Source organism: Cladophialophora psammophila (assembly GCF_000585535.1).
Source record: "Cladophialophora psammophila CBS 110553 chromosome Unknown aczJe-supercont1.10, whole genome shotgun sequence".
Taxonomy (NCBI): Eukaryota; Fungi; Ascomycota; class Eurotiomycetes; order Chaetothyriales; family Herpotrichiellaceae; genus Cladophialophora; species Cladophialophora psammophila.
In genome coordinates this window covers 796,751-823,077 of record NW_006912931.1, presented here as the reverse complement: position 1 = coordinate 823,077, position 26,327 = coordinate 796,751, and the positions used below count along the sequence as shown (strand labels likewise).

The 26,327-nt window shown below is 53.5% G+C and overlaps 8 protein-coding genes across 8 annotated transcripts; 3 read left to right on the top strand and 5 right to left on the bottom strand.

The window, feature by feature from the left end:
- Positions 1-583: 583 nt before the first annotated feature.
- A1O5_07020 (uncharacterized protein) lies at positions 584-1,905 on the top strand (the record flags this gene model as incomplete). Its single annotated transcript, XM_007747609.1, has 2 exons — positions 584-1,642; positions 1,747-1,905. The coding sequence occupies 2 exons, from the start codon at positions 584-586 to the stop codon at positions 1,903-1,905; spliced, it is 1,218 nt and encodes a 405-aa protein (XP_007745799.1).
- A 2,879-nt stretch (positions 1,906-4,784) lies between these two features.
- Positions 4,785-5,753, top strand: A1O5_07019 (catalase; the record flags this gene model as incomplete). Its single annotated transcript, XM_007747608.1, has 1 exon — positions 4,785-5,753. The coding sequence occupies one exon, from the start codon at positions 4,785-4,787 to the stop codon at positions 5,751-5,753; it is 969 nt and encodes a 322-aa protein (XP_007745798.1).
- Positions 5,754-6,798: 1,045 nt separating this feature from the next.
- On the bottom strand, positions 6,799-8,256 carry A1O5_07018 (uncharacterized protein; the record flags this gene model as incomplete). The annotated part of the gene is made up of 1 exon (XM_007747607.1): positions 6,799-8,256. The coding sequence occupies one exon, from the start codon at positions 8,254-8,256 to the stop codon at positions 6,799-6,801; it is 1,458 nt and encodes a 485-aa protein (XP_007745797.1).
- Positions 8,257-9,133: 877 nt separating this feature from the next.
- A1O5_07017 (uncharacterized protein) lies at positions 9,134-10,246 on the bottom strand (the record flags this gene model as incomplete). Its single annotated transcript, XM_007747606.1, has 1 exon — positions 9,134-10,246. The coding sequence occupies one exon, from the start codon at positions 10,244-10,246 to the stop codon at positions 9,134-9,136; it is 1,113 nt and encodes a 370-aa protein (XP_007745796.1).
- A 628-nt stretch (positions 10,247-10,874) lies between these two features.
- Positions 10,875-12,494, top strand: A1O5_07016 (uncharacterized protein; the record flags this gene model as incomplete). Its single annotated transcript, XM_007747605.1, has 1 exon — positions 10,875-12,494. One exon carries the CDS (start codon positions 10,875-10,877, stop codon positions 12,492-12,494), a length of 1,620 nt encoding a protein of 539 aa, XP_007745795.1.
- Positions 12,495-13,290: 796 nt separating this feature from the next.
- Positions 13,291-14,773, bottom strand: A1O5_07015 (uncharacterized protein; the record flags this gene model as incomplete). Its single annotated transcript, XM_007747604.1, has 2 exons — positions 13,291-14,500; positions 14,565-14,773. 2 exons carry the CDS (start codon positions 14,771-14,773, stop codon positions 13,291-13,293), a joined length of 1,419 nt encoding a protein of 472 aa, XP_007745794.1.
- Positions 14,774-18,788: 4,015 nt separating this feature from the next.
- On the bottom strand, positions 18,789-20,389 carry A1O5_07014 (uncharacterized protein; the record flags this gene model as incomplete). The annotated part of the gene is made up of 6 exons (XM_007747603.1): positions 18,789-18,896; positions 19,005-19,289; positions 19,358-19,802; positions 19,867-20,102; positions 20,154-20,228; positions 20,285-20,389. 6 exons carry the CDS (start codon positions 20,387-20,389, stop codon positions 18,789-18,791), a joined length of 1,254 nt encoding a protein of 417 aa, XP_007745793.1.
- A 1,535-nt stretch (positions 20,390-21,924) lies between these two features.
- Positions 21,925-23,775, bottom strand: A1O5_07013 (uncharacterized protein; the record flags this gene model as incomplete). The annotated part of the gene is made up of 2 exons (XM_007747602.1): positions 21,925-23,485; positions 23,591-23,775. The coding sequence occupies 2 exons, from the start codon at positions 23,773-23,775 to the stop codon at positions 21,925-21,927; spliced, it is 1,746 nt and encodes a 581-aa protein (XP_007745792.1).
- Between the last annotated feature and the right edge of the window lie 2,552 nt (positions 23,776-26,327).

Below are 26,327 nucleotides of genomic sequence, written 5' to 3'. Positions count from 1 at the left end.
TTACAAGAATGGTCCTACCCAGCACAACTGCCATCTTTACGGGAAAAGCTTTTCACACTTCTTTCCTAAAATAATACCTCTGAAGGAAAATTACGTGGGGAAGATTTCTTGAAGAAGAAGCAGAAGAAGAAGAAGAAGCAGAAGAAGGAGAAGAAGCAGAAGAAGAAGAAGAAGAAGAAGAAGAAGAAGAAGAAGAAGGAGAGGATGTGCGTCAGAATAACTGCTGGAGGCGTGTCACAATCGTTGAGACCTTCGGTAGCAATGACCGCCCTTCTGCTTTAGCAAGGCTGTAGGAAGGCAAGGGGGATATCCAAGATATATTTAAGACGCGATTGGAGTAGCGATCAGTAGCGGGAGCTATCAAGCATCTAGCGAGCTTGGCCTCAATAGTGCTTTTCTCAGAGACCCAAGCTATGCCATAAGCCGTTAGTCAAATAATGTTTGACGAAGCTAACCGTCGCTTAACCTACTGTATCAGACTTTATGCGGAAAATATTTCCCCATCCCCTCACACAATCATCCTTCCCCCGCATCTTCTCAATAAAAAATCCAAAACAGTCCCAAAATAATAACAAAAGGTAAAATGGCCGATCTGGCCTCGGAAGAGGACATTCTCCTCGCAAGACGCATAATTTCGGCTGCAGCGCGCCACGACGTGGCGGCTCTCGAGATCCTTCTCAAACAGGGTTCGGCGAACGCGCAGGATGCCAAAGCGCCCGTGGCGTCGTCGCCGCTGCACGCCGCGATCGTAGCGTCAGGTAAGGCCGTGGATGGAAAAGAGGCTGGCGATGATGCGGTCCGGACGGTGGAGCTGTTGCTGGAGAACGGCGCGATCTGGAACGATTTGAACGGCGAGGATGAGACGCCTGGGTGCATTGCGTTGCGGCTCGGACAGAAGAAGATCTACGACATGATGGTTGATGCCGGTGTGCGTGCCGAACTTCTCTTTTCCAAGATGGAGACCCTTGGGCTAGACGAAGATGAGGATGAGGACAGCGGTGACGACAACGACGAAGAGAATGACGACCACGAAACAGGCGACAAACAGCCGGCACCCAAGAGACAGAAACTTTCCAACGAAGTCCAAGGGATGCAGCCGGTAGGCGAAGAGAAAGCCCTCGACGACGTCTCGCTAGACAATCGAGCATACTTGAAGAGTCGACTGCGGTACAAGCCCGGAATACTGCTCGACGAAAGCGACAACGCTGTGATGATGGACTGGGAGACACAGATAATGCAACGGCACGCCGAAACCCTGATACCCAAGGCCGGCCTCAAGGTGATGAACGTGGGCCACGGCATGGGCATAGTCGACACGGCGATCCAGACACACGACCCCGCCGAACACCACATTGTCGAAGCACATCCGCAAGTGCTCCAGCGACTGCGCGACCAAGGCTGGTACGACAAACCCAACGTCACCATCCACGAAGGGAGATGGCAGGACGTCCTCCCGAAACTGGTCGAGAAGGGCACGGTGCAGCTCGACGCGATCTACTACGACACCTTCGCTGAAGACTACAAAGCGCTGAGGGAGTTCTTTTCAGAATACGTCGTCCAGCTCCTCAGCCCCGGAGGACGGTTCGGCTGGTACAACGGACTCGGCGCGGACCGGCAGATTTGCTACGACGTATACACAAAGGTACGTTATCACATGCATGGTACATTTTTTTTGGCGACTTCGCAAAGGGCGTTGGGAAGAAGAAAAGAACGAATACGAGGCTGACGATTGAAATACATATATAGGTCGCGGAGATCGATCTCCACCAGGCGGGATTCGAAACTCGGTGGGAAGACATCACCGTCCCCGCAGACCTGCATGGAAGCAAGCAGTGGGAGGGCACGAGGCGGCCGTACTGGACGATTGACGTATATCGGTTGCCAGTAAACACGTTCGCCAAGTGAGGCAGCACACCTTACATAGGACGGGCAAAACGGACAAAAGAGTTAGCCCCCTACCTGATAAACCTGTCGTGGCTGGGTTAGACATTTTGAATGGCAGATCTGTGAATGGTTGTATTGTCGCGGTCATTTTATAGGCGCATCCGACGAGCGCGGGTTTTCTCCCAGGACACTTAGCGAGCTGCGCAGAGGAAAAAATATTTCGAGACAATTGATTGTGAGCACTACTCGATTTTTGTATGTAAAACAACAGCAAACACATCTGGTACTGATGGACAGGCTTGTGCAATGAGGAGCATCCATTCGCGGTCTCTTTCAGAGCTCGTGGCCTTGTACGGCTCCCTCCTGCCTTCTACTATGAGAAGACATTAGCCGGTAACCAGAAGGAGGGGGGACGAGGGCATTGTCATCAGCTCAATTTTGGGAACTCCTTCGGCGGGTTCGTGCCGAATCTCGATTGCGTGAACCAAATACTCCCACATTATAGACGTCGGAGACACCGCCCACGAGGCCTATCCCACGCTATCTTGAGCCTTGAGTCTTGACTCGAATATCCTCCCATCCCTAAACACCGGTCCTGTCGTCCCTGACCGCGGCGTAGTGACTTAATCTCCTACTATGCCATCTCCATGCCCTTGCCACGGACTATGGCGACCGACGCGTAACAACATTGCGCAGATTCCTTACTGATAGGTCATCTCTCTCCAAGCATCATAACACGGCGTGCCTTTATTCTCACGACGAGTCTCAGGATCAACATCGACCTCGGAGGTGCCACATTCAAGATATACTGGGGAGAATGCTGCCACCCGCATAGGCTTCCAGACTTCGACCACCCATTCATGGATCCTGAACACCCAAAGCCCCAGGCATTTAGGGGTTTGGAGTACATCTCGGGAATCGAGTCTCGACACAAGATATCCACCATCGGTAGCTCGCTCAGTCACGTAAATATGGAATACGCCAGTTCGACGCACAATGATCACATAATGACGCAGACCGCTCCATTGTTGGTCATCGCGGTGCATCGACTCGAGCACTTTGACGTGAGAAGGTACAACGCAAGATGAGATCAAATCACCTCGTGCCTCAACTTCTTCAGAAGGCTCATTTCCCGCCAAATAGTTAGGTGGGGGAACATTACCCTACCATCAAGCACGCCGGATAGGTTTTGCGCGATGTGTTTTGGATAGGTGAGCCAGAACGTGGTATGTAGCAGGGGGCTATTGAGCAACATATCCAGCTGAGCAGGGATGTCCGGGAGGGATAGCCCACCAGTGGAGAGAGATACATCGATCATTTTCTAGTAGGGATTGCTCGGCCACTGGATAGGAAAGAAGACTTGTTCTATCAGCGGATAGGCACCGCCACTATTTATGTCGAATGGTGGTCCCCCAAGTCGATCTTCTTTGATAGCATACGTCTCGAAGTTTTGAATGAGAGGCAGAAGGCTCAATGGAGCACCAACTTTGTCGAAGTGCTGGTTCGCGGTCATGGTCCTACACTTATCCCCGCTGATGTCGTTGATCCGTAGATAATGTGAGAGTGACCTTGGTGGCATAGTTTGCGACAGCAGGGAAGAAGACAGCGAATGTAGCTCGCCTGTCTCCGTTCCGGGGTTGATGCAGTCACAGAAGTCGCGTACCTCTTGCCAAAGTTGCTGGATTGCGACGTCTTCGGCTCGACCGCCTCCACGTTTCAAGAGGATTGGGTTTTTGAGCGAGGAGAGAGGATTGGAGGTCATGGACAAGCAAATTAGCATCGTGAACAGCTCTGAACAGCGAGGCTTTCTGGGTGAGAGACGGTTAGTGTTACGAGGAAGCCGTTTCATTGTTTTGGAAGAGTAAGGTGGAGCCACAGTGACTTTGCCGTACTGGCGCGACAGGTTGCAAGACTTACGCTCCTCAGTATCCATAGCTGTGAATGATTATCCGTAGCGCCACACCAGCGCCCAACGCCTTGAACTCCACAAAACGCGCCCGAAAGTTGGGTTCGACGACGATATTTATGTGCATGTGGATAAGCGAGGCTGTTTACATAATGCTGTTATCGATAAGAACTGACGTCATTATTAGTACGGTAGAGTGCACAGACTGCGTGTGTGCATTCTCCCGCTCACAGCCGATGCCAATTTGTCTTCTTACTTGACCATGCAAGATCGGTATGCATTGTGCATTTAGGCTTGAAGGAAAGATAAATCGAAATCCTCCTGGAAGTCGATAAAGACTGGGTGCATGGTTCACGTCCAGGCCGAGTCTGCCGAGCACGCAAATCCTATATCAAATACACAACGGGCACGCAATCGAGGGGTTTATTATCCCCTGCACAACACACAGGCAGAGAGAGCCTACGAGGACTAGCATCATGTCCAGATCAGGCTATGGAGCCTCCAGAAACTGACTTGGCACAGACTTTGATTTGACAAATGGTGGCATAACTAATCAGGGCGAGTGAGGACACCAAGGAGGTGAGAAGCAAAAAAGCCGTCAAGCTGAGCAGGCCAAACTGACTAAGCCTGTGCATGAACCCGAGCGAGTTAGGGATACGAGAAGCAGGACAAGACATCTTCTCGTCCAATGGCGGTAAAATGGCGGAGCTGAGAATGGTAATAGTCCTGTCCTCACTGGTCCATCCCATCATGCTTGCTGACTGATGCCCGCTGGGTATTTGACATTCCGGGAACGCAATGTGCCTGTTTAGCTTGAGCGCTGAAAGGAAAACCCCTCAGGATATGGTATATAAGCATGTGGAAACATTCGAAGGAAGGTGGGAGAAAGAACACATTGCAAGCCAGAAACCGAAGAAGAAAAAGAAGCCGCCGTCCTTCGTGAGCCTCATCTACCCCGAGCCATCGAACAGATCAAAATCCATCCATATTCAACATGCCTCTCTCCACCAATGACAAGACCAATGAGACCGCTGCCGCCTTGGTCAAGACATTACAAGGGGCATTCCACACACCACCAGGCTTTCGACCAGCCCATGCAAGAGGGATTCTCCTCAATGGCACATTTACACCCACCCCAGAAGCGGGGTCTCTAAGCTCAGCACCTCACTTCAACGCAAGTTCAACACCCATCGTCGTACGCTTCTCAAACTCGACCGGTATTCCCCAAATTCCCGATAATGCCGGCGACGCGAACCCGCGAGGCATCGCGGTGCGTTTCGTCCTGCCTGAGAAGAACGGGCGTCGTCAACACACCGACATCATCGCACACTCAACGCCATTTTTCCCAGTCCGCACGGGCGAAGACTTTCTCGAACTATTGGGGGCAATCGGCGCGTCTGCGGCACCGGACGCGCCCAAACCCTCGCCGATTGAAGTATACCTGGGGAAGACGCCCTCAGCGGCCGCATTCGTCGGCGCCCCTAAACCCACGCCGGCGAGCTTCGCGACGGAAAAGTATTTCGGGGTCAATGCATTCAAACTCGTCTCGTCGGACAGCAAGGGTACGTTCGTGCGGTACCGGATCACGCCGGACGCGGGGGAATCGCACCTGACGGACGAGGAAGCGAAGTTGAAAGACCCGGCCTTCTTGCACAACGAGATCCAGACGCGCATCATCGACGGCGGCGCGTCGTTTACCCTGTGGGCCCAGGTGGCCGAGGAGGGCGATCCGACGAACGACGCGACGATCCACTGGCCCGAGTCGCGCAAGCTGGTCAAGTTGGGCTCCATTAAGCTCGAGACCGTGGCTGACGACAACGACGAGAAACAGCGCACCATCATCTTCGACCCCGTGCCCCGCGTCGAAGGCGTGGAGGCAAGCGACGACCCCATCATCGACATGAGAGCCAGCGTCTATCTGATCTCTGGCCGCGAGCGGAGGGCAGCTGGGCCTCACCAGTAACTGGCCCAGAAAAGGGAGAGATGTGAAGCTCGTTATAGGGCATCCGTGTACAGGGAGGGCGGGCTGTGATGTGATGCGATGTGAAGAAGGCAACGCGCGATACTTTGTCTTGACTTGAACATCTCTCGTCAGAGCCCACCCGAGGCAGCACTGTCTCCCTGCATACATTTATTTATATATTCAACTAACTAACCACATACATACCTATCTACATAGGCTATAATTAGGTAGTACATCCCCATAATACCCCGGCGGGAATGAAGCAAATTATGTCAAATCAAAGCAGAGTAAAATAAAGAAAGCATTACGGTCTGAGAAGAAATAAGTGCCTTGATATCCCGAAAATCTAGATTTGCGCTCACTTATGCTGCAGCCCATGCATACTACAGTAGTCCCCACCTCAGTATACATACAAGTAAGCAAGCAAGAAAGAAGCAAGCAAGAAGCAGCCATCCAAGCGAGCCGGCAAAGTGAACTAAAGGCAAAGTAGGTTATATTACTCCGTACGCACTCACTCACTCACTCACTCACTCGCGCAGTAGTGGACCGAGTATAGTCCCTTCATTGTTTTCTTTTCAGATTTCTCATTCAACCCTGGTGGTGACCCTCGGAACAGTCTTCTATATATCAGTAGCCGCACAGCTACAGTGCTACATGTCTACTCTTCCAAAGCAAGCCCGCCTGATCACGTATCCAATAAATAACCACCAAGAACCATCCCATTTCTGTCTCATCTCTGTCTCATCTCATTTCGTCGCCTCCACCATCACGTCGCAGCCATCGAAGCACGGGCCTCCCAAAATTCCACCCCTCCATCTCTGCTCCGTATTTTCTTCCCAGCAGTGACGAGGAAATGGGATGGTTACATTTGGGCCTTCCTCAACTTGTCTTGCTTGACGTAGTAGACGCAGACCTGTCGTGTTTCGTTCAAGGAATACCTATCGCACAGTCCCGGTCCGCAGTGTTCCTCCCTTCGTTCCTTCAGCGGCACATACGTTCATTCGTTTCCGTTCCTGGCCAGCTAGCACTCTGCCCGGAGAGAAAATCACAACCAATTCTGGCCTCGCGTTCTCCTGCCCTCCTTCTCTCCTTTATACATACCTTTCTTACTGGTCGGGATCCCCATGCCAATCAGACTATTCATCATCATGACGCCGGCCTCGACACTGTCAATGACATTCACGGTGCGTCGTCCGTCCTCGTCCCTGACCGCGTCCTTGGCCGCGCGCACCATATCCGTCATGCCTGCGCAGCCCAACAGGATGGTGTCGGCGCCCTTGATGACCAACGCGCGGGCACAGTGTGCAACGCGTTTGGCGACCTCCTCCTTCGGGCGGGAGTCAAGCTCGAGCACACTGAGGTGGGTGGCCTCGCTCCCGACGTAGAAGTGCGAGAGGCCGTAAGCAGCGATGTCGTCGTCCTGCTTGATCTTGGAGCGTTGCGCCGTGGCGACGATGCCGAATCGTCCACCCAGCATGCGTGCCACGTAGACACTCGCTTCCATGATGCCGACGATGGGCACGTCATAAGACTCTCGTAGAGCGTCGATAAGCGGGTGCTTGCTGAAGCAGGCCACAATCATGCCATCGTAGTTCTGGACGGTCTCGCCGTTCGAGGCCGCGTGTTTGGCAAGGTCTCGTAGCACCGCTTCTGTGGACATGATTGCATCTGTCGTGGATTCGATGGCTGTGGGTGCCGGGTAAGGGGCGGTGTAGCCTGTCACCTCGACTCCCTGGGGAATGACGGGTCGCAAGGACTGGAGCATAGCCTCGGTCATGGAGCGCGTGGAGTTTGGGTTGATTAGGAGGATCTGATGGGGACGGTTGCGTGGCGGGGAGGTGATGGGTGGCGAGAAGGGCGACTTTGCACTGGTGGGGCGTGTGCTGGGACCACTCCCTCCGCTACCAGTGGGCATTGATGGCATGGATCCGCCCATTGAGCCGGGACCACCTCCAGGGGCGGAGCGGGAGACTGGGCGGGACGAAGACCCCGCGTGGCCGCTGTGCTGGGCAAAGAGCGGTTGAATGGATTGCTGGGGTGGTGACGTTGGCATGGGCGGCGCGACGGCGATTGGGTAGTTCTGGCCGATGGTGCTGCTTCGAGAGCGCGAACCTGCAGGCCCATCGGCGAAAGGGTTGGCAGAAGACGTGGCCTGCTCGTTGGTAGGCGACTGGGGTGGGAAGTACTGGCTGGGGAACCGCGCGCTGGCGTACATGGCCGACGATGATGATGATGGCAGAGGCGGTGATTGAGGAGCAGGAGCTCCAAAGCTGCCCGGTCCGGCGCCTGATGGGATGCGCTGATAAGACGACATGGCGGGATCGGTCTCGAGCTGCTCGTAGCTGGAGAGAAGAGGCTGTTGCGGCTGAGGAGAGCCAGATCTCGATCCGCCGGGCCGCAGGGAGAGAGGATGAGGATGGCCTTCTTGCTGAGGTTGGAGGATAGTGGGAGGTGATTGGGTTTGTTGTTGTTGTTGTTGTTGTTGTTGTTGTAAATCGGCCATGGTTTCGCCCTCTTTTCTAATTTTTTTTTTTCTCCTCCCCCTTCCTTGGTAGGTCCGAAAAGAAGCGAGACTCGACTGCTCGGAATCTGCTAAGCGAGTTTGCCTGTTGTTGGTGATGGCCCCCTCGCCTCGTGGTCTTGGGCTCGAGCTTTTTGGGCTTTGGCTGTGGACTAGGAGCAAGCCTGTTTTATCCTCCGGCACGCCAATGGGAGACCAAGAATGGCGTGCTTGATACGAACGGGCGGGTGGCTGTGTGGCTCCCGGGGGCTGCCTGGAATCTTGGTATATGTAGGTGTCGGGATGTAGGGGGTACGGATTTAGGGAATCCGGGACACGATGAAGAAGAGGAGAAGATGGATGGCGATCAAGGTAATAACAATAATAGACAAAATAGACAACAGAGGTCCAACTTAGCTTTTCTCGTCTAACTTCTCGGGCCTCCAGCGAGGCAACAGCTGGGCTGACACGCGTGCGAGTGATTGAACGCGATCAACATGGGGGAGAGCTCAAGCCTCAAACCCAGGAGTGGCAGAATAGCTTAGGTAGTCCCGTTCTCGGTACTGGGTACTGTAGACGGAGAGGCTGTCGGACATTCCCAGGCTATATTTGGGTGTCGCTTATCATCGACGCAGAAAGGCGTCACCCGCCTGTGGAAACTAGCCCAAGCCAAGTCTCCGACGTTCCAAGGGTTAGTTAGTTAAGACTAGTGCCTGGGTAGCTCCATTTAGGCACTTGGACACCCCCAGGGGCATCCACAAGCGCCCCAGTCCTCCCTATAGCACCCCCGTACCCCTATTTTAAATCTGCTTCTATAACTGCCTCACTGTCTGCCGTCCACACACACCCATACAACAACAATGTCCGTCTCTACCAGAATTCACAACAGATCCGGTTCGACCACGCCCGTCTGTTCTACAATCCGCCCGTAATGCTCGGTCCGCCGGTGTCTCTCAAAGGCAAACACCTTCTCTTTCCCACGCCGGCACATGCCCAGGTCAATCTCGGCCACAATGAGCTCGTCGTCCTCAGTCTGTGCCTCGACCACCACCTCACCGTCGCAGTCGACGATGCAGCTGCCTCCGATCAGCGGGTACTTGCTGTCCTCCAGGCCGCACTTGGCCACGTTGATGCTGAAGCAGGCGTTGGCGTAGCTGTTGTACGTGATGCACAGCTTGTTGTGGAACAGAGCCTCTTGCTTGGCCTTGTCCTGGGTCGAGATCTTCTTGTTCGTCCCAAGCAGTTCCGGCGCCCAGGCTGTCGTGTTATAGCCACACAGCACTAGCTCGGCGCCTTGCAGGCCGTACGGCCTCCACGCCTCTGGCCAGCGTCGGTCGTTGCAGATGAGCATGCCGATGATGGCATCACCCTTGCCCAGGTTGTCGGGCTCGTTGGCCTTTGCGCCTGATTTCTTACTGACGGCATCGGGAATCAAGCCCGGTGCTCGAAATGCTTCAAACCCCAGATTTCCAGGCCGAAAGTACCGCTTCTCCAGCTGGTTCGTTGCGTCTTTCCGCTCGTACGGCTCAAAGGTGCCCGGGAGGTGAACCTTGCGGTACTTGGAGATGACTTTGTCTGCTGCTCCCGAGTAATAAACAGCGGTGTTGTAATGGACGTGTTCGGCCTCGCTCGACTCGGCAGCGTGTTCGGCATAGCCGAGATACATGTCCATCTTGTACTCTCGCGCCCTGTCAAAGAGAGGCTTCAGGTTCGGCAGCTTCGTCGCATCCCCGTCAACCTCCTGCTCAAAGTACTGTTCCAGCTCCTCTCCCTCTAGGATATGACGAGGGAAGAAGGTCACTGGCGCGATTTCGGGGTACACAATCAATTTGGCGTGTTGCCGGTGTGCGTCGTCCATCAACTTGAGCATTCGGCTGATCCCCTCTGACCGCGGCGTATCGACATTGATCGGTCCCAGCTGGGCCCCGGCGACGATGATCTTGCGGCTGGACTCTGCAGTGTGCCCGGCACTGGTGTCCTGGATGGAACCCATGACGGTGCCTTTTCAGTCCACTTGCTTGCTTGAGTCTCGAGCACAGCCAAGGGGAGCGGAGTGATTGCAACTGAGCGGACCTAAGCAAGTCTGCTACAAGCGTACCAAGTAAGTTTGTCAAACCACTTTGCAAAAACTCAGATCTCTTTCCCTTGTTTTTCCTGCCCCGCGAGCCTGAAGTTGCGTCGGGTCTATTTCCTACATGTATGTTTTTGACTTTCCCTGACACCCCCCCTCCAGTGCCATCGCCGCTGCGTTATCAAGAACCTCCCCCATCAGTCGCCGTGCACGCTGTTGTCCGTCTCGCAGAGCCCATTACAAGGACATCCACGCTCTGTCGTTACCCACCAGTAGCAAGTCCCTGCGGCCATCAGCGCGCATCAATGGGCTGGTGGCCTACGTGTCCGGGCTTCAGCACGTCTTGTAAAACACGGTTCGCCTGTGATGAAAAGGCTGGACGCGGGCGATGCATATGACTCTTAAAACGAAAAAACATTTCCCTCGAATATAATTGTTTCCCTCACCCGCCTCCGCATCCTTGGTTTGTGTGTTTCCGTGCACCCTATAGAAATAGATCTCATTCATCTTTTTTTTTTTTTTTTTAAAATTCTAGGGGCGGTTAGACATCATGGCTCTATACAGCGTTGGTGGCGCGTTGGTGTCTGCTCTGCTCTCGCACGCATTCCTCGTCACTCTTCTCTTCCCACTCGTTTGGCTCGTCCTGCGCTCCCTCTACCGCATCTCCCCATTGCATCCGCTCTCCCACGTCCCCGGCCCTCTTCTCCCTCGCATTTCCTCGCTGTGGCTGACCTACCACGCGTGGATCGGCGACGAGGCGTCGGTCGTCGAGGCTCTGCACCGGCAATACGGCCCAGTAGTCCGCAATGGGCCGAACAGCGTCGACATCTCTGACGGTGCGGCATTGGCCACGATATACACCGAACGAGGAGGCTTTGTCAAGCCGGCCTTTTACGAAAACTTTGCGCTCCCGGACGCCACGCAGGTCCATAACTCGATCTTCTCCGAGGTTGACCCTTCCATACGGGCCCCTCGGGCGAAGGCGGTTGCCGTCCTGTTCTCGACCTCGAACCTGCGACAAAGCCAGGACGTCATCTACAAATGCGTAGACAGGTTCGTAGAGCGGCTAGCCGGGGGGAAGAAGGCGAGCCAACAGGGCGGAGAACCATTGAACGTCTTGAACTTGACGCGAGGACTGGCCGTCGACGCCGTGACGTCGTATCTCTTTGGAACCAGCTACGGCGGCCTTAACGAGAGGAAGTCACAGCGGGAGCACGAGAAAGTGGCCGTGCAGCGCGAACTGGCCGAGCCGATGAGCGCCACCGGCATGGTCGATTCATTCGTCGCGGTCGGCAGGTTCTGGTACCTGCCAAAATGGGCGTTCAATATCGTCGAGTCGTTGGACGCATGGTGGAATGCAGACGAGCAATTGTCGCAGAGTCTGGCCCAGGTGGACGAATTCGTCGCGAGCGTCGTGCGCGATGCCGAGGAAGCCATCAGAGCTTCCACGTCCACCGCCACTAGTGATGAAAAGACTACCGCTGTCTCGAGCCGGCACCCGTTGACATCGTACCCTGCGCGTCTCCTTCAGGCCGGCTTCACACCGTCCGAGACGCGGGCGCAGTGCAAGGACCTCATATTCGCCGGCACCGACAGCACGGGGATGAACCTGGCGACGATCCTGTTCATGCTCGTCCGCCGCCCGGAGTGCCATGCTCGGCTGCGTGAAGAAATGCTGGGGCTGGCGCACAGGCCCGGGTTCGACGAGCTGCAGTCTCTGCCGTATCTGCGGGGCGTCGTGAAAGAAGGACTGCGCCTGTCCATGGCCAATCCGTCGCGACTGCCGCGCGTGGTGCCAAAGGGAGGCTGGACGTTCAAGAATAACATGTCCAACAACACGGACTATTACTTCCCCGCCGGCACAGAGGTCAGCTGCACGCCGTACTCTTTGCACCTGAATGAGCGCGTCTTCCGTGACCCGCGCTCCTTCGTGCCTGAGCGCTGGCTCGAGCCTTCGGACGAGATGTTGCGGGACGCCATCCCCTTTGGGCTCGGCAGCCGGCAGTGCATCGCGAGGAACCTGGCCACGGTGGAGCTGTTCTGCGCCGTCGCGCGTGTTGTTGAGGCAAATGTCCTCCATGGGGCGAGCACCGTGAAGTCGAGCATCGACATTCTCGAGTGGTTCAATAGCAAGGTCGTCGGGGAGCGTATAGATTTGGTCTGGGGATAGAGAGCGAGCCCAAGGCAGGACACGACAGGAGAGGGCAGGACAGGGCAGGACAGGGCAAGACCAGGCAAGGCAAAGCAAAGGCAAGGACACAAGCTCCGGAGCAGCTAATTAGGGCGTTGACAGCTCGACTGTATCCAATCCTACACAGGGTTTGAGTACCTAGTACTCGTAGTCACCTCGATATCCGTCCCAGCTTTCGGCCGCTAGCAATTTGCTTTAATGTGGTCCGCTCTTCAACAAGCAAAAGCAGAGCCTGAGCAGACTTGCCTGACGTATACCGGCCAACGGGCAGCTTAACGTTTCCAAGGCCAGCGTCTCATTTCTTTTGCAAATCTGGCCATCATATATTCAGACACCGTCAACTACCTAGCGTAATCCCCAGGCGGTGAACACCTTCCTCCGTGCTGCTCATCTGGTCTTCTACTAGGCCGAAGCGCCTCTTAAGACGCCGGGTCATTCGTGACCAAGCCAGAGTCGCTCTTGTCCTTCCTTGCAAAGCAACTTCTCCAAAACCCACTGTCTTTAGTGCCCTTTCGGCACATCCTAGTCGAGTCCCGTATCGAGATGAGGCTAAAGGGACCCAAATCCATCAAACAGCGGCGTTGATGCCGCAATGTGATGGAAGTGCATCCATTCAATGGGCTCGATTGTGCTACGTTGGCGTTGCGGGAACATAAATTCATTCTGAGGCCCGCCAGACTGTGAGGTCTCGGACCCAGCCCCAAATCATGGTTCACGGGTTCTCTTTGTTGGACGGAAGGATAACTCACCATCCTGCTGTTCCGCTAGTCATGATTCACGTATCAAACCCTTTGACTGGTGTCAGAAAGTCGAGATCACTATCCGCCCCATTTTCAAACCCAGGATCTTCCGCAACCTCGCTCTTTCCCGAGAGAATGTTCGTTATGAATCCCCAGGCACTCACTATTTGGTCCCCTGGTCTTACAAGCTCGTACATTCGGGTCCCCCATTCGTCTGAATCGATGATGAATTGCTCGGGCTCTGGTATGGCCGATATGGTATTGTGATGAATGAAGGAGAAAGGTGGCTGAAGAGGGGCAATGAGATCCTCAAACGAGGTCCACAAGGCGGTATTCCGGGAAAGGTCTCCGGGTTGAGAAGAGGAGGAAACTTTTCGGCCTATCCTCTGCTGTATCGCTGCGCTTGAGATCTTGTCCACAAAAGTCCCAATCACCTCGATACGCTGATTTGCCGAGCCTTTGAGCAGACTCAGTTTACTCAACTCAGGGATGCCGCCGAGCACAATGAATTGTACAAGATCTGCTTCGCTGGGTGGCTTGCGAGATCGGATTATCGTACCAGCCGAAGGGGCGCGACTCAAAGCGCGAAGATGTTGTCGACAGAGTTCGTAGAAATGATAGGCAGGTATGATTCCAGTCCCAGGGTATGTGCGCAAGAGATCTTTGACAGACTGTGAACAAGAAGGGCAGGTTCTGTTGGACTCGTGTTGTCCGGCATCTGCTGACTCGAGCTTTGCATGGCTGGGATGCTCTGTGACAAGCATTGTCCGATAACTCTCCAGAAAATGATACATGGTCCACGTTGCCAGATGGAGCCGCCTCATGAGCTTGAATTTGTACGGGTTGAAATTATCACACCGTTTAAACTTAGGAATGACATAGACCTTCATTTGGATCCAGTTGGTCATGACCTGCAACATCCTTTGAACTTGGCCTTGTCGTTTCAACATCTGCAGCAAATAGTCGAACGAGTTGCACGGCTGTGGTGGAGGGTATAAAGTATGGAGGTAGTTGTAGAGGTATTCCGCCTTCTCATTGTTCATGTTGCCCTCATAGTCACTTGTCCGCTCGTAGGCATTTTGAAGCAGCAGAGATCGCGTGATCGGGCCGGCGTGAGACCGCAGATATATGTAGACGGAGCGAGACGTCGAACGGAGGCTCAAGAAGTCGGACACGGACAGATAGCAGAGAATCTGAGCCGTGATTTCATCCGGCAATGAGAGGATGGCGTCCCATAATTTTTGCCTGTCCGGTCACATATAAGCATCGCAATCTTCTCAAGTGCCAACCTCTCTCTTGATGTACTCACGCAGAGTCGGCGTCGGACTCGATTCCCGTTGACAAATGTGACCTCTTGGACCATGAGGAGAGCCTCAGCGACAGGGCTGCAAAACTGGGCCGTCGAGGAGCATACAGGTCGGTGGCCGAGGGTCTTCTCGAGGACTCGCCGCTCGAGCTCCCATTGTCAAAGAAATTGGCAGCACTCGCCCGCCGAAGGACGCTTGTGACGGTCACCATCTTTTGGTAGCAAATGAGCCAGTGCTCGGCGCGGAGGCGATGGAGTAGAAGAATCTCGAAAAGGTCGCTGCCGCCCAACAAGCCGCCACGAAAGCCGCGAGGGAAAAGGCCGCGAGCGAGCAAGGAGATGGTCGGCCTGGTTCGGCGGCTGGGACAGGACCAGGTGCAGAATGTGGCCATCACAATCACCCCATCCTGCCCCATCCTCCTCGGCCGACCTTCCTTACCTTTTCCTCTATTTAGGTCGCATAAGAGGCCTGCTTCGTAACGAAAGTCGTTGTCTACTTCTATTTCCCCTCTTCACCTGAAGTTTTGGTTACCGTCCTCCCCAGTTTCATATCTGAAGACATGGTCTTGACTGTCTGCAAGCCAGCTATCTAGTCACCAACTATGTCGTGGCCACCTCCCCAAGACCGCCTGCTGAGTTTGCTTGAGCCAGGATATCTCCTCTATTCGAGTGCTTATGATAAGGTTTCTTAACCCGTTGATACCCTTTGTGAGAAAAGAAGACATGATCTTATAGTATCATCCCTCTGAGAAAATCCTCCGGCCTTTGTCACTACCACATTCCAGTTTTATATCCTGCAGCTCAGTATTCCCTCGGCGTCAAACCTCAAGAAAATCCGGGACAGCATCCAGCGACAGGAGTGTCGATGTGCCAGGCTAACCATCCATCTCTTTACTCAACCTTCTCCTTCTCGCCGTCCCTCTCATGACTTGTGCATAGTCAGTTGCCATTTCAAGAACTCGCCAGACACAAGAACGCGCTGAGGTGCGTTGGTCCCAAACTAGTTATACGCCAACGCACATTAGGCAACTTAAGCGGATACTTAGCAATGCCTTGCAATGCCTTTCGGCCCGCCGATCCCAGATCTGTACCGGGTACCCAGTACTGTAGGTAACCATGCCCAATCAGCCATAAGCGAGATCTTCGGATGGGTCAAATAGTTAGAGTAGTCTTGACCAGTACTTACTCCGTATTACTTTAGCCCTTGGTCAAGTTGCCCCAGCATCATGAGGAGCTTGAAATAGTACATGAGTATAGACAGACAAACACTTGAATGCCAGGCAAACAGAGTCGCAGAATCCTATATTGTCGGCTAACCTGCTAGAAACAAATCGTCCGATGTCTATAACGTCACTGTTGACATCAAACTATTTTCATTCAGGCTGCTGTATTCGGTTCTTGATCTTGCGAAGCGATTTGTCCTTCCTTCCTTTTCCCGCGCCCCCGGATCAAGCAGACGAAGCTCGGACATATTTGAAAGATTGCTTGGCCGGCAAGTACTTTTATGTCTTAGAGGAGCCCCGCGACTTCATTTTACCCGAGTCGTCTTTGAACCGGCTGCTTAAAGACCGTGGCTTCCGGTCTGACAGGAAACAGAGAGCTCGCCGCGTGTGTGTGAGTGATCTCTAGCGAACCATGTGCTAAAATCACTGGTAGACTCGGGCTCAAGATCTCGTCCGATGCCCACAAGTCAATCCTCATTCTCTCCCCAATGCCTGGCCCGAGACAGGGTTACATCCTCGAGTGGCTCAATGGCCTCGTCGAACAGCAATTGGATGTGTCGGCTCGAAGAAAAAAAAAACCTCTACATGGTGCGTGGTGAAGACTGGAACGAATTCGGGGGAACTTGGGGAGGGTCAATAAGACAGCCAGACTTGGGTATTGCATGAATCGAAGACGTCCTTGTACCTAAGTTTCGTACCGTTGCCGAAGTTGGTGTTTCCCAATCTCGAGAGCGTCTACTCAGTACTCGACGTTCGAGATCTCTATCTGAAGAGAACACCCGAAGTCTCCAGGTTCGTCTTGATCAGTGTTATCACGACCCCCAAGTATCCAGATCTGAAGGAAGTTTATCGAGGAAGTCAGGGTCATTTCGAACGCAAATTTGCAGTTGGAGTCAGACCAAGGACCACTTTGGTACAAAGGTATTCAATGGGTAGGGGAACCCTACCGTTTTCCTAAGAAGTTTGGGAAGGACACCCGGACAGTGGAGAGCCAAAGCAGATGTTTCAAGCAACTCTCGATCCCTATGACAGCGAAACCTAACTTTTAATCTGCGAAATACCTGCTACGATCGCTTCCAATGTTGAGGCTGTTACAGTCAAGCCAGCGGATATCATCAAGCTTTGGTATCATGGCTGGAAACATGCGACCGCGGCCGAGACGTTGTTACGGGTCGAAAGTATGCGCGGATTATGGATGAAGGTCGAAAGCATACAGCAGAATGTGGCAGAGCAAACGAACGAAGCTGCCAAGAAGAAACAAAAGGCCAATGAAGAACGTACAGGGCGCTAGAAGCGTCGATCACAACATTGATTCGTCGGCAAGAACAGAGCAGAGCAGATAGACCAATTCCTGAATGGATGAATCCGGGAGAGACATTAGCATTTGCCATTGAGAGACTGATAGGGAGAGACTGCAGAGGCTAGGCTGTATCATACAGGGGCACCGACCCTTTGAACTTCCTCAGGTCCATTCTCTTGCTACGTGCTAAATGGGTTGAGAGGAATTCCAGGCATATACCCGTAGTGCATCGGCATCAAGCTAGCAGCGACTGTAACTAGTATCGTTAAGCATGGACCACCACTTTTGAGGCGCCATATAAAAGAAGGCCTGACCCAGTCACCAAGTAGTCAGTCAACCAGCAAAGCACTCTCTCCTCTTAAATCAGAGATATATATGCCCGTCGAGCGCCGCCGCCGCCGCCGTCGTCGTCGTCGTCGTCGTCATCGTCATCGTCATCGTCATCGTCGCCAACACTTTTGTTCCACCAAGGTTTGTTGACGCAATACTCGGTAGGCGATGAGCCAGTAAGACATGCGTTCATGATCGACCGTAGAGACCGTATCACGTGTCTATGGCTGACCGTACCGGGTGGAAACTGCGATATGTCACAAAACCAAAAATCACAAGCAATCAATGCCCCTCCAAAAGGTGCACATGCCAGGTCCTGGACTCATGGATCCCCGTGGCCATCACAGCAAAAGCAGCATGCATGTTCATGATGACACCTCCACAGCCTGACTTATCTTTTGCTTTTCTGTTTTTTTACTTTTTGGCTTTTTCCCTCCCAACAAAATCGCGGCGTGAGAAAAGAAGCATGAAGGCCAGCGCACGCGCGAGCGGGATGCACGAGAGCGTATTGATTTCTCTGAAGCTACAGTAGTAGAGGAAGATCGAATCGAGCACGGCGTGCCAACGCGCAGGCGCAGGCGCAGGCGAAGGCGAAATAATAAACATGTCAATCAATGCCAAGGCGCCCAAAAGATAGAAACTAGCTGGCTTCTCCCCAACACAAGCAAGCAAGCCTTGTCCACCAACCGCAAGACAACAAACAAACAGACAGGGCGAAGGAAGACGTCAGTAATAATCTTCTTGCGAGACGTGGCGCAGAGTTATAGATGTCGATCAACGGGCAATTTACTAGAGGGTCGCTTTGCTGGTGGGGTGGGAGGGGGGGGGTTGCGCCGTCGCCGTCGTACTTGGTCGGACGAACACATGGAGGAAATGCTGCCGCGTGAGAGGGTTGCTAGATGGGCGACATATCCCACCCGACGATCCCGCCCATGCACGAGCCCTGCTAGCTACTGATAGGCGTGCTACAGTAGGGGCAGTAAGGGGCCTAGGTACATATGCCCAGGTATGCCCTGATAGGCTTCGATCGGCATCGTTTGCAGCCAGCCCCAATCAAGAGATCGCGCCGAAAACCAGCCTGGTGGTTATATCAATAATAGTCTGGCATCAGTCTCGCCTCCCGCTTCAAAGAGGCCATACCCGTCCGGTGACGGAGATGGCAATACTATTGTCGACAACTGTTCTGTAATGCTAGAATTGTACACACTGCTTTTCATGGCGCCTCTGCTATTTCCTGTTTGCGCGATGCTGTTCTATATGCACTTCGGTCCACCTAAAGCTCCACTGGCATGTCCCGCTGTATGTCACGTCGGAAAATAGGTACAAGAAGATGGAATTGTCGCCCAGTGATTCCATGTCCTTGTTGCAACGCAGCTAGTATTTCGTGCGCGAGGGCAACAGCTTCATTTGGTCCATTATGTTCCCTTCCAGTCCAAGCACTCCGTAAATCCACTTCAAGATGATGAAGAAACTGTCCGGTTCCTGTTCGCCTGCGTCAGCTCCGAGCAGTCAAGGCACATACCATAAATGAAAAGGAGGGGGGCGAGGGGCTGTTTGGAGAGGCTGTGACCGTGCTCTGGGGTAACTTACTCCCATATGTTTCTTGCCCTTGACCATTCTCGCCAGCTTCGGTCCGCCGTGTTCCAGAGCAACAAACATGTCATCGATCGGGAATATTTCGTCGTCGTTACCGTTGACCAGCAGTACCTTGGTACACGGTTTCTCCAGGGTGCCGTCGTTCAATAACGAAAACTTGGCTGCATCTTGGATGAAGGATTCCAAGTCAGGATAGCCGAATTTGTAGGTCAAGGTGTTGGCGAGATCGAAAGGATACTCGAGCTTGTTCACGTTTTCAAGCCACTCCCTGTCAAACATCTGGAACCTAAGTCAGCCTCGCGTAAAGGCCGCGATAACACTGGGGAATTAGAAACACCATGGCCTACATGGTGGCATCCGCCGCCTAAGCTGATGCAAGCGAAGACCCGGTCATTGTGCGTGTGGGCTAGTCTGAGTGCATAATAGCCACCTGTTGAGAAGCCCCAGACAATGATTTTCTTGTTGTCGATCTCTTTTTGCGTGTCAATCCAGTCCAGAACGCTGGACCACTGACGGTCTGGGCTTGTGGGATCTTGACGAAGGGCCGGGGAATCGCCAGTGCCTGGGATCTCGGCGATGACGGTGGCCACCCCCTTTTGAAGCCAGCCCTGTTGCCACACTGCCAGTTCGGTTCGGTAGCCGTCGAGTCCGGTGATGATGAGGACGCAAGGAGCGGGAGATTGTGGGGAGGCATTCGGAGGGACGAGAAAGTTGACCGGAACAACATCGCCGTCGCCCTGGATTGCATGCTTGTGAGGGATTCGAACTTCTTTTATAGGGTGCTCCATCAAACTGGGTGGTTCCACTCTCGGTCAGCCCGTTGTCACCAAACTGCGCACTGGGAGAAACCACTGACGCTGCACCCTTGTAGAAGACCTCTTTCCCCTTTGTCCACGCATATTTTTGCTTCTCTGACCGCGGGGTTGGAAAACGCGAGATACGGTAGACGGCAGAGCTGCGCAGGTAGTACTCCGAGGCCTTCTCTCTCTCGCCCGCCTTCTCCGCCTCTTCGGCAATTTTGCTGAGTTCTTCGGCCTTGGGGAAATACATCTGAGCGTACTCATCCCAGTCGTAAGGTTCCTTCAAGCCTTTCTGCAGAAGGATTCAGCGGAGGCATAGGGGAGAGGGAGTTGCAACGGGCACCTTGATGATTTCTTCCGCAATGGGCTCAAAGTCTTTGATGCTGCCAAACATGAATGGATAGACACCCATCGCGCACTATCCATTGATTGATCAGTCTTTGCCAGTCGGCCTCACTGAGGACTTGGACGTACAGGTGCCTTCCATTTGGTTTCCCATAGTTTTTCATACGACTCGTGGTGGATTGCAGGTTTCGTGATTGCGTCTTTGATGTAGTATTTTTCCGATGCGGACACCATGGCGGGCAGAGGTGGGATGAAATTGATGTACAGGCAATTGAGAGTGTACCTTCTGTCGGTGAGGGCAGGCCGCGCTGGCAATATATTCTCCTTATATCTTCAGAAATCTCGGTGAGAGAAACGGTCAACAACGACAACACGGCCTAAACAAACCCGAAGCCGAGTGCCGGCTGGTTCCTCTTGTTGTACGATGGTTAGTGTGGCTGACGAGGGGCTTCAATGGCTCCCTCACTAGTGGGAGGGCAACCCAAATGCAGAGGAGATTCAACTGCTAGTATCACACAGCACGAGTGTCCCAGAAACATCGGTAGGCCCCTTAACTTCGCGGCTTTTGATCATTTTTTCAATCATGTAGCAAGAAGCTAAATGCTACGGAGTAGGGTGCACCGAACGGACAAGATACAACTCGGGGTCGAGACGTCAAGGATTGCGGAGATGCCAGATGAAGTGAGTCGTGTGCATCTTGCAGAAAAGGCACAGCGAAATGGGTCGCTGGCGGGAAGAATACGCAGTTCGGAGTACCGAGTCCTACTACGGAGGACAAATCAGGGAGGGGCACGCACAACTAACTGCTGCAGACATTTGGGGGTCCCAGGGTCCGAGGGTCCCAGGGCAGCCCCAGGGTCCAAGGGCTAGGGGGCCAGAACCACGCAAGAGGCGCCCAGGGGGGACTGATGGACTGAGTATTAACTGAGGGGACTTGAGGCTCCTTTGGGTTCCCTAGGCTCCTTAGGCTCCCTCCCGGAAACATTCCAGAGGCCACTAAGACGGTTTGAGACATCAGGTGCTGCACCTGCTGCTAAATTCAGGTCGCCTTAGTGCTCCGTCTGATTAGCAACGGGTTCTGCAAGAACACGACGCACAATGCTGTAATCAGGCTTCCAAAGTCTGTCGGTTTAGGCCCGGGCTCTGGATGGACGGCCCCGCCACTCACAGTCCGCCATCTCACCAAAGGACCCATCTCAATCTGGCCCGGCCTGGCGAATCTCTCGTCGACCAAGACAGACGTCCCTTCTCCATATCGCACGCCTTGTGGCTCTGTCGTTTCAAACTCTGCACCGAGTCATGTCATCACGTCCAATGTTTCGAAAGGACACTCGATCTGGTCGTCGTACGCATTCAACGCTAGGTCGCATGTCCGGCCTCCATGCATTCTCGTAGTGCAGGAGATGACCCATCGTCGCCAACAAGCAACCCAACTTTCAACGGCCGCGCATATACTTCGTAGACCATCACGCAAGAAACTCACAGCCCGCTGCATCGCCAAAGCCTCCAGCTAGACCGAGACCGTAGTAAACAAATCTTCCCTTCCCAAAAACATGCAGTCATGTGCTGTGAACACCCAAATCCCGAATGGGGCCCGACTGGGGATCTCCCTTTCTACCCAAAAACCAATGCAACCGATACAAGGGTATGTAAGACCAGTCAAGGTCGACAGCGTAACCATCCAATCGACACCGTCATGAAAATTCGTAACAGTCGTGTCCTTGTTTTTCCTTTTGTTTTGTCTTGGAATCCCAAGTTTTTCGTCCGCGTTAAGCCTGCAGTCGAGTAGGACTCGTTCGAGAAATCCAAATATATTTGGCGGCGTTGCCACCCCGGCCCAACCGGTAAACCATCGGTGGGATCGCAGAATCGCTCGTTGCGTCGCCTTTGAGAATTGTTTTGAGGTGCATCCTGGCACGATTCGTAAATGGGTGTTCAGGTCCGAACGCATCCCGACAAACATCAACCACATGTTGCATCGTCTCGTTGGCTTCTTCTTTTCGGCCCAGCTTATTCGAGATCTCGGCCAGCCCTCTCAAACACCGGACGTAGATCTCGCGTTCCTCTGGTCGTGGTAAGGTCTGTGATCGCTCCAGTGCCGCCTTGATGGCTTGAAGCGCCTGCATATATTCGTCCATGTGGAAAAAGGCTTCAGACGTAGACCGCAAGGCGTAACAGACCTCGTAGCATTGTTTATTTACGGTGGTTTCAAAAGCGTCCACCAGTTGCTGGAATCGGACGGCGGCCTCGGCAAAACGTTCTCGATTTAAAAGACCACTTGCAAAGGTCTGGAGTAAGGCGATGGTCTCGGGATGGAAGTACCCTATACTATCTTGGAAGAAGTCGAGGAGCCTGCGCAAGGTGGACTCGGCCAACCAGGCTCGCGATGCAGTGGCATCGTGCATGTGTATGGCAATCATATAGATGGGATGCTCTTCGGACTCGAAGACGGTTTTGACCATGTCGGCGAGGTGTTGTAGAAGCATGAGTAACGGTTCTTCATACCCGGTCCCATCATGTCGGATGATCAGGTCAAAGATGTAGATCATGAAGCCCACGTGGTCGTCCTTCAGAAGACCTTCGATGAGCGCAAAAGCTTTGTAAAAATTGTCAAACGCTCGATCTCGCTGGCCATTCCATAGAAATGAATAGCCATGGTACATGGAATAGTAAAACCTATCAGCCAGAGCATCGTCCGAGGTAGCAGTCCACGTCCCGGTAGTGTTGCGGATGGAGAGGTTTCGCGCCGTGAACAAGTTCATGTAGTGATTTTGCATGTTTTGAAAGATGACGTCCTGATATCGTTGGTCTTCGGCCGAAACTGTGACTTGTGCAACTGATGATTCGACCGAAAGCGTTCGGAATGGAGGCATCGGTGGGAGCTCGGGTATATTCAAGGCGTGCTGTAAAGCCGCTAGGCGATCGGCGGCGACGTCGGAAGTCCTCAGTCTCAAGGCGAGTGTGGGCTTTTCTTGTTCGCTCATCTCCATGGGACTTCTGGTCATTTCAAAGTCGGATACGTCCTGGGTGGTGTTGAGCACGTCGTCGTTGGATGACAGAGGTGTCTTGACGTCGGCATCTTCGGGAGATGACAGGTCGCCAGATACTGATCTCTGAGGCTCCAGGAGGCTTGACGGGTCTTTAATACCCTTGCGGTTGAAGTAGTGCAAGGCGTCGGCAAGGGTCACTTGCCTTCCTCTCACCAAGAAGACTTTGTCCTTGTCGTCGCCCTTTTGCTGGAGGCCTTGGCGCACCAGATCGAGCATTTCGTGCTCCTTCTTTTTCTTATCCAGGCCCCATGTATGGAGTCGACTTTTATACATGCGCTCACTTTCGGATCGGAAGCAGTTAGCGGGCTGAAAAGAACAAGGAGAAGAAGAAGAAGCAGAAAAGTATAAAAACAAAAACAACAAAAGAAGCTAAAAGGGCACATACGTGGGAGCAAAGTCATATTCCCTCTTCAAGTATTCAGCCACATCCTTGAGGGTCCGGCCTTCCTCGAAGTATAACTGGGTGATTAAAGGTCGGTGCCTCCGCCACTCGTCCGAGGTGTATGAATTGGAGGAGCGCTTTGAGATTTTGCTTTTCCGATCGACAGGCGAGCCGTCGGCAGAAGCCATGGCGGAAAGTGGATTTTAACTGTCAAGGGCGATTTGGCGAAATGGGCGAAAATAATAATCAGCGCATTATATCGAGTGATTTGATGGACAAGGCATTTTGGGATGATAGGGATGTCTCCGGTTGACGGCTGTTTGGAGGGGGGCTGTGCGGGCGTGGACGGTGGTTGGCCGAAATTTGCAACGCGTATGAGGGCTGATGAACAGAGAGCCACTCGGGAGATGCCCAAGAGCTGCCAGTCATGCGTCGGGTGGTAGAACCGGTGAAGAGTCGAGACAGAAGGTGAGGCTGAAATCCAAAGAAATCGAGGCGCAAGAGTTGGAGGTCGAGAGAGAGGCAAGGTTGAAGTTCCATCCACCAAGCCACCAGGAAGAGAAGTTGATGGTGAGTAGTTAAAAAAAGTTTAAACTTGCGAGTTTGAGTTGCCTTGACGAATTGCCTGGAAGTCGCTGAGGGAGGGGGGTTGGTTTTGGCTGTCCTGCTCGTCCGTCCCTTGTCCTTTTTAAACTGCTTGGCTGTCTGGGAATCGGGTTTAGCTTGGTGCCTGTAGGCCGGCTGCGTGGTTGAAGGTGGACACTGGAGGGCCTCTTGGCGAGGTGGATGTTCTGGAAGGACTTCCAGGGTTCGGGAGTACCAAGTAGGTACTTAGGTAAGTAGTGCAGGGTAGTGCTAACGGGCAGTTGATGCAAGCTGGGGTGGCTTGGGAACGAAAGGGTCTGGGTTTGCCTGGATCCAGGGTCAGCGTCTTAGCCATTATTTAGAGGACTGGGGAGGGGGGAGGAGGCGTGTTGGGCGTGCCTGAATGATCCTAACACGCCAAAGATGGTGGGGGGCTCGTGGGTGTCGAGTCATGTACGGTACCCAGTGCCTCCTACCTGGGCATGTACGGAGTACCGTGACTTTCCCAGCTTGGCCCAGCTTGTCGCAGCTTGTCCTCTTTCTTAGCAACAGCTAGATCAGAGGTCAGGAGGGACTGAGCGACTGAGGGTCAGAGGGTCGAGGGACCAATGGGACCTGGCTATGGTGGGTTGGTGAAGCACCAGGGATGTACCGTACTCGTAAGTACGGAGGAAGTAGGGTGGGGTTTCCGCCTCGCCTCCCGTCAAAAGCAAGCAAATGCTCACTTGAACACGAATTGCCCTGAAGAGAAAGTGGGCGAGGTTTGTGGGAGAGTGCGAGTGAATGAGAGAGAGGGGGAGACTTGAGAGGATGGAGAGAGGTGAGAGAGCGTGAGAGGACTATGTAAAAGTGTGCGTGTGTGAGAGTGGTCGAGGTGAGTGGGTGGTGAATGGGTGGTGAATGGGTGGTGAATGGGTGGTGAATGGGTGAGTGCACCAGTGAGCTGCGCATGCGAAGCCCAGGAACAAGAGAGTCAAGCAATCCAATACCTCGTACTTACGGAGCCCCAAGTTGGTCTCCGCGTACCTTTGCAACAGCAAAAGGACATGAATTCTTGCCGCTTTGGCACCAAAAATGACCTGTCACTATGGGCCATGTAGGCAGGGTTCCAAACTAAGAGGTACAGTTGGTCGCGGAATATGTACCTCAGAAGTACTCAGCAACGTCAAAGCGACCGCCATGGAACATAATGAACCGTCAGGATGAATGACAGAACACACAGGGCCACTGTTTGCCAGGAGACCTAGTAAACGGAATACGGATGCTCATACTCATTCCCAGCCAACCCCTCCTGGTCCAACAGCGACGTATTTTTAAATCCGGCTGGCATGGTACCTCCCTAGAGCGCGTAGCACCGAAGATTTAGCGGTTGTGACTTGTGGTTGTGGCAACAAGCAGCACTACAAAAGTACCTTTCCTTCAGCTCTGTCTAGTTGCTTCTTGCTACGTCAGAGATCAACCAACGCAGTGCCGCCATCGTCCATCGTGCATTTACGCGGGTGGCCAACATGGACCTGGGCTGGATGATGGATACTGAGTAGTACATGCAACCTTGGCCTTGCATAGGTAAGGCACCATTTCTCCCTCCTCTTGTACCTCGTATGTACCCATCTTCAGAGAGACTGCTATTACCACGACCCAGTGCTCCGTCCTTACTCCGTCCTGTCAGACCATCCATTCCTGCCACCGGCCACCACCAGCTCCTGCTACTGACCGTCTCACTAGTCCTTCTCTCCTGGGATCCCGAGCACTTTCCTAAGCCGTCCATCTTCGCGCCTGTGGTGATTCGCGTCACTGATCACTTGCCTTTGTCAGTGCTGCATCTGACCGGCCCGGCGAAGCTCCATCAATCCACCCATCCTTAGTGTTCTTTGTCACAGACCACTTGTGAACAGGAAAGGGGTAGGGCTTAGGCCATGACTACGGCCTCCGATCAAATCCCTTGCTCATGTCCTGCCCAGGTAGCTAACTGGTCCAGGGAAAGTGCGCCACCTCGTCTCATCTGGTGCAAGATACAGTAGCTGGTCATCTTATCCTCCTTCACCATGTCATCATTGTCACAGTCGACTCGGCCGTCGACCGATACGATCCCGATATCACGTCAACCATGCTGTTCCCAACTGCCGGGAACTACATACTTCCGCCTCTGACAGTT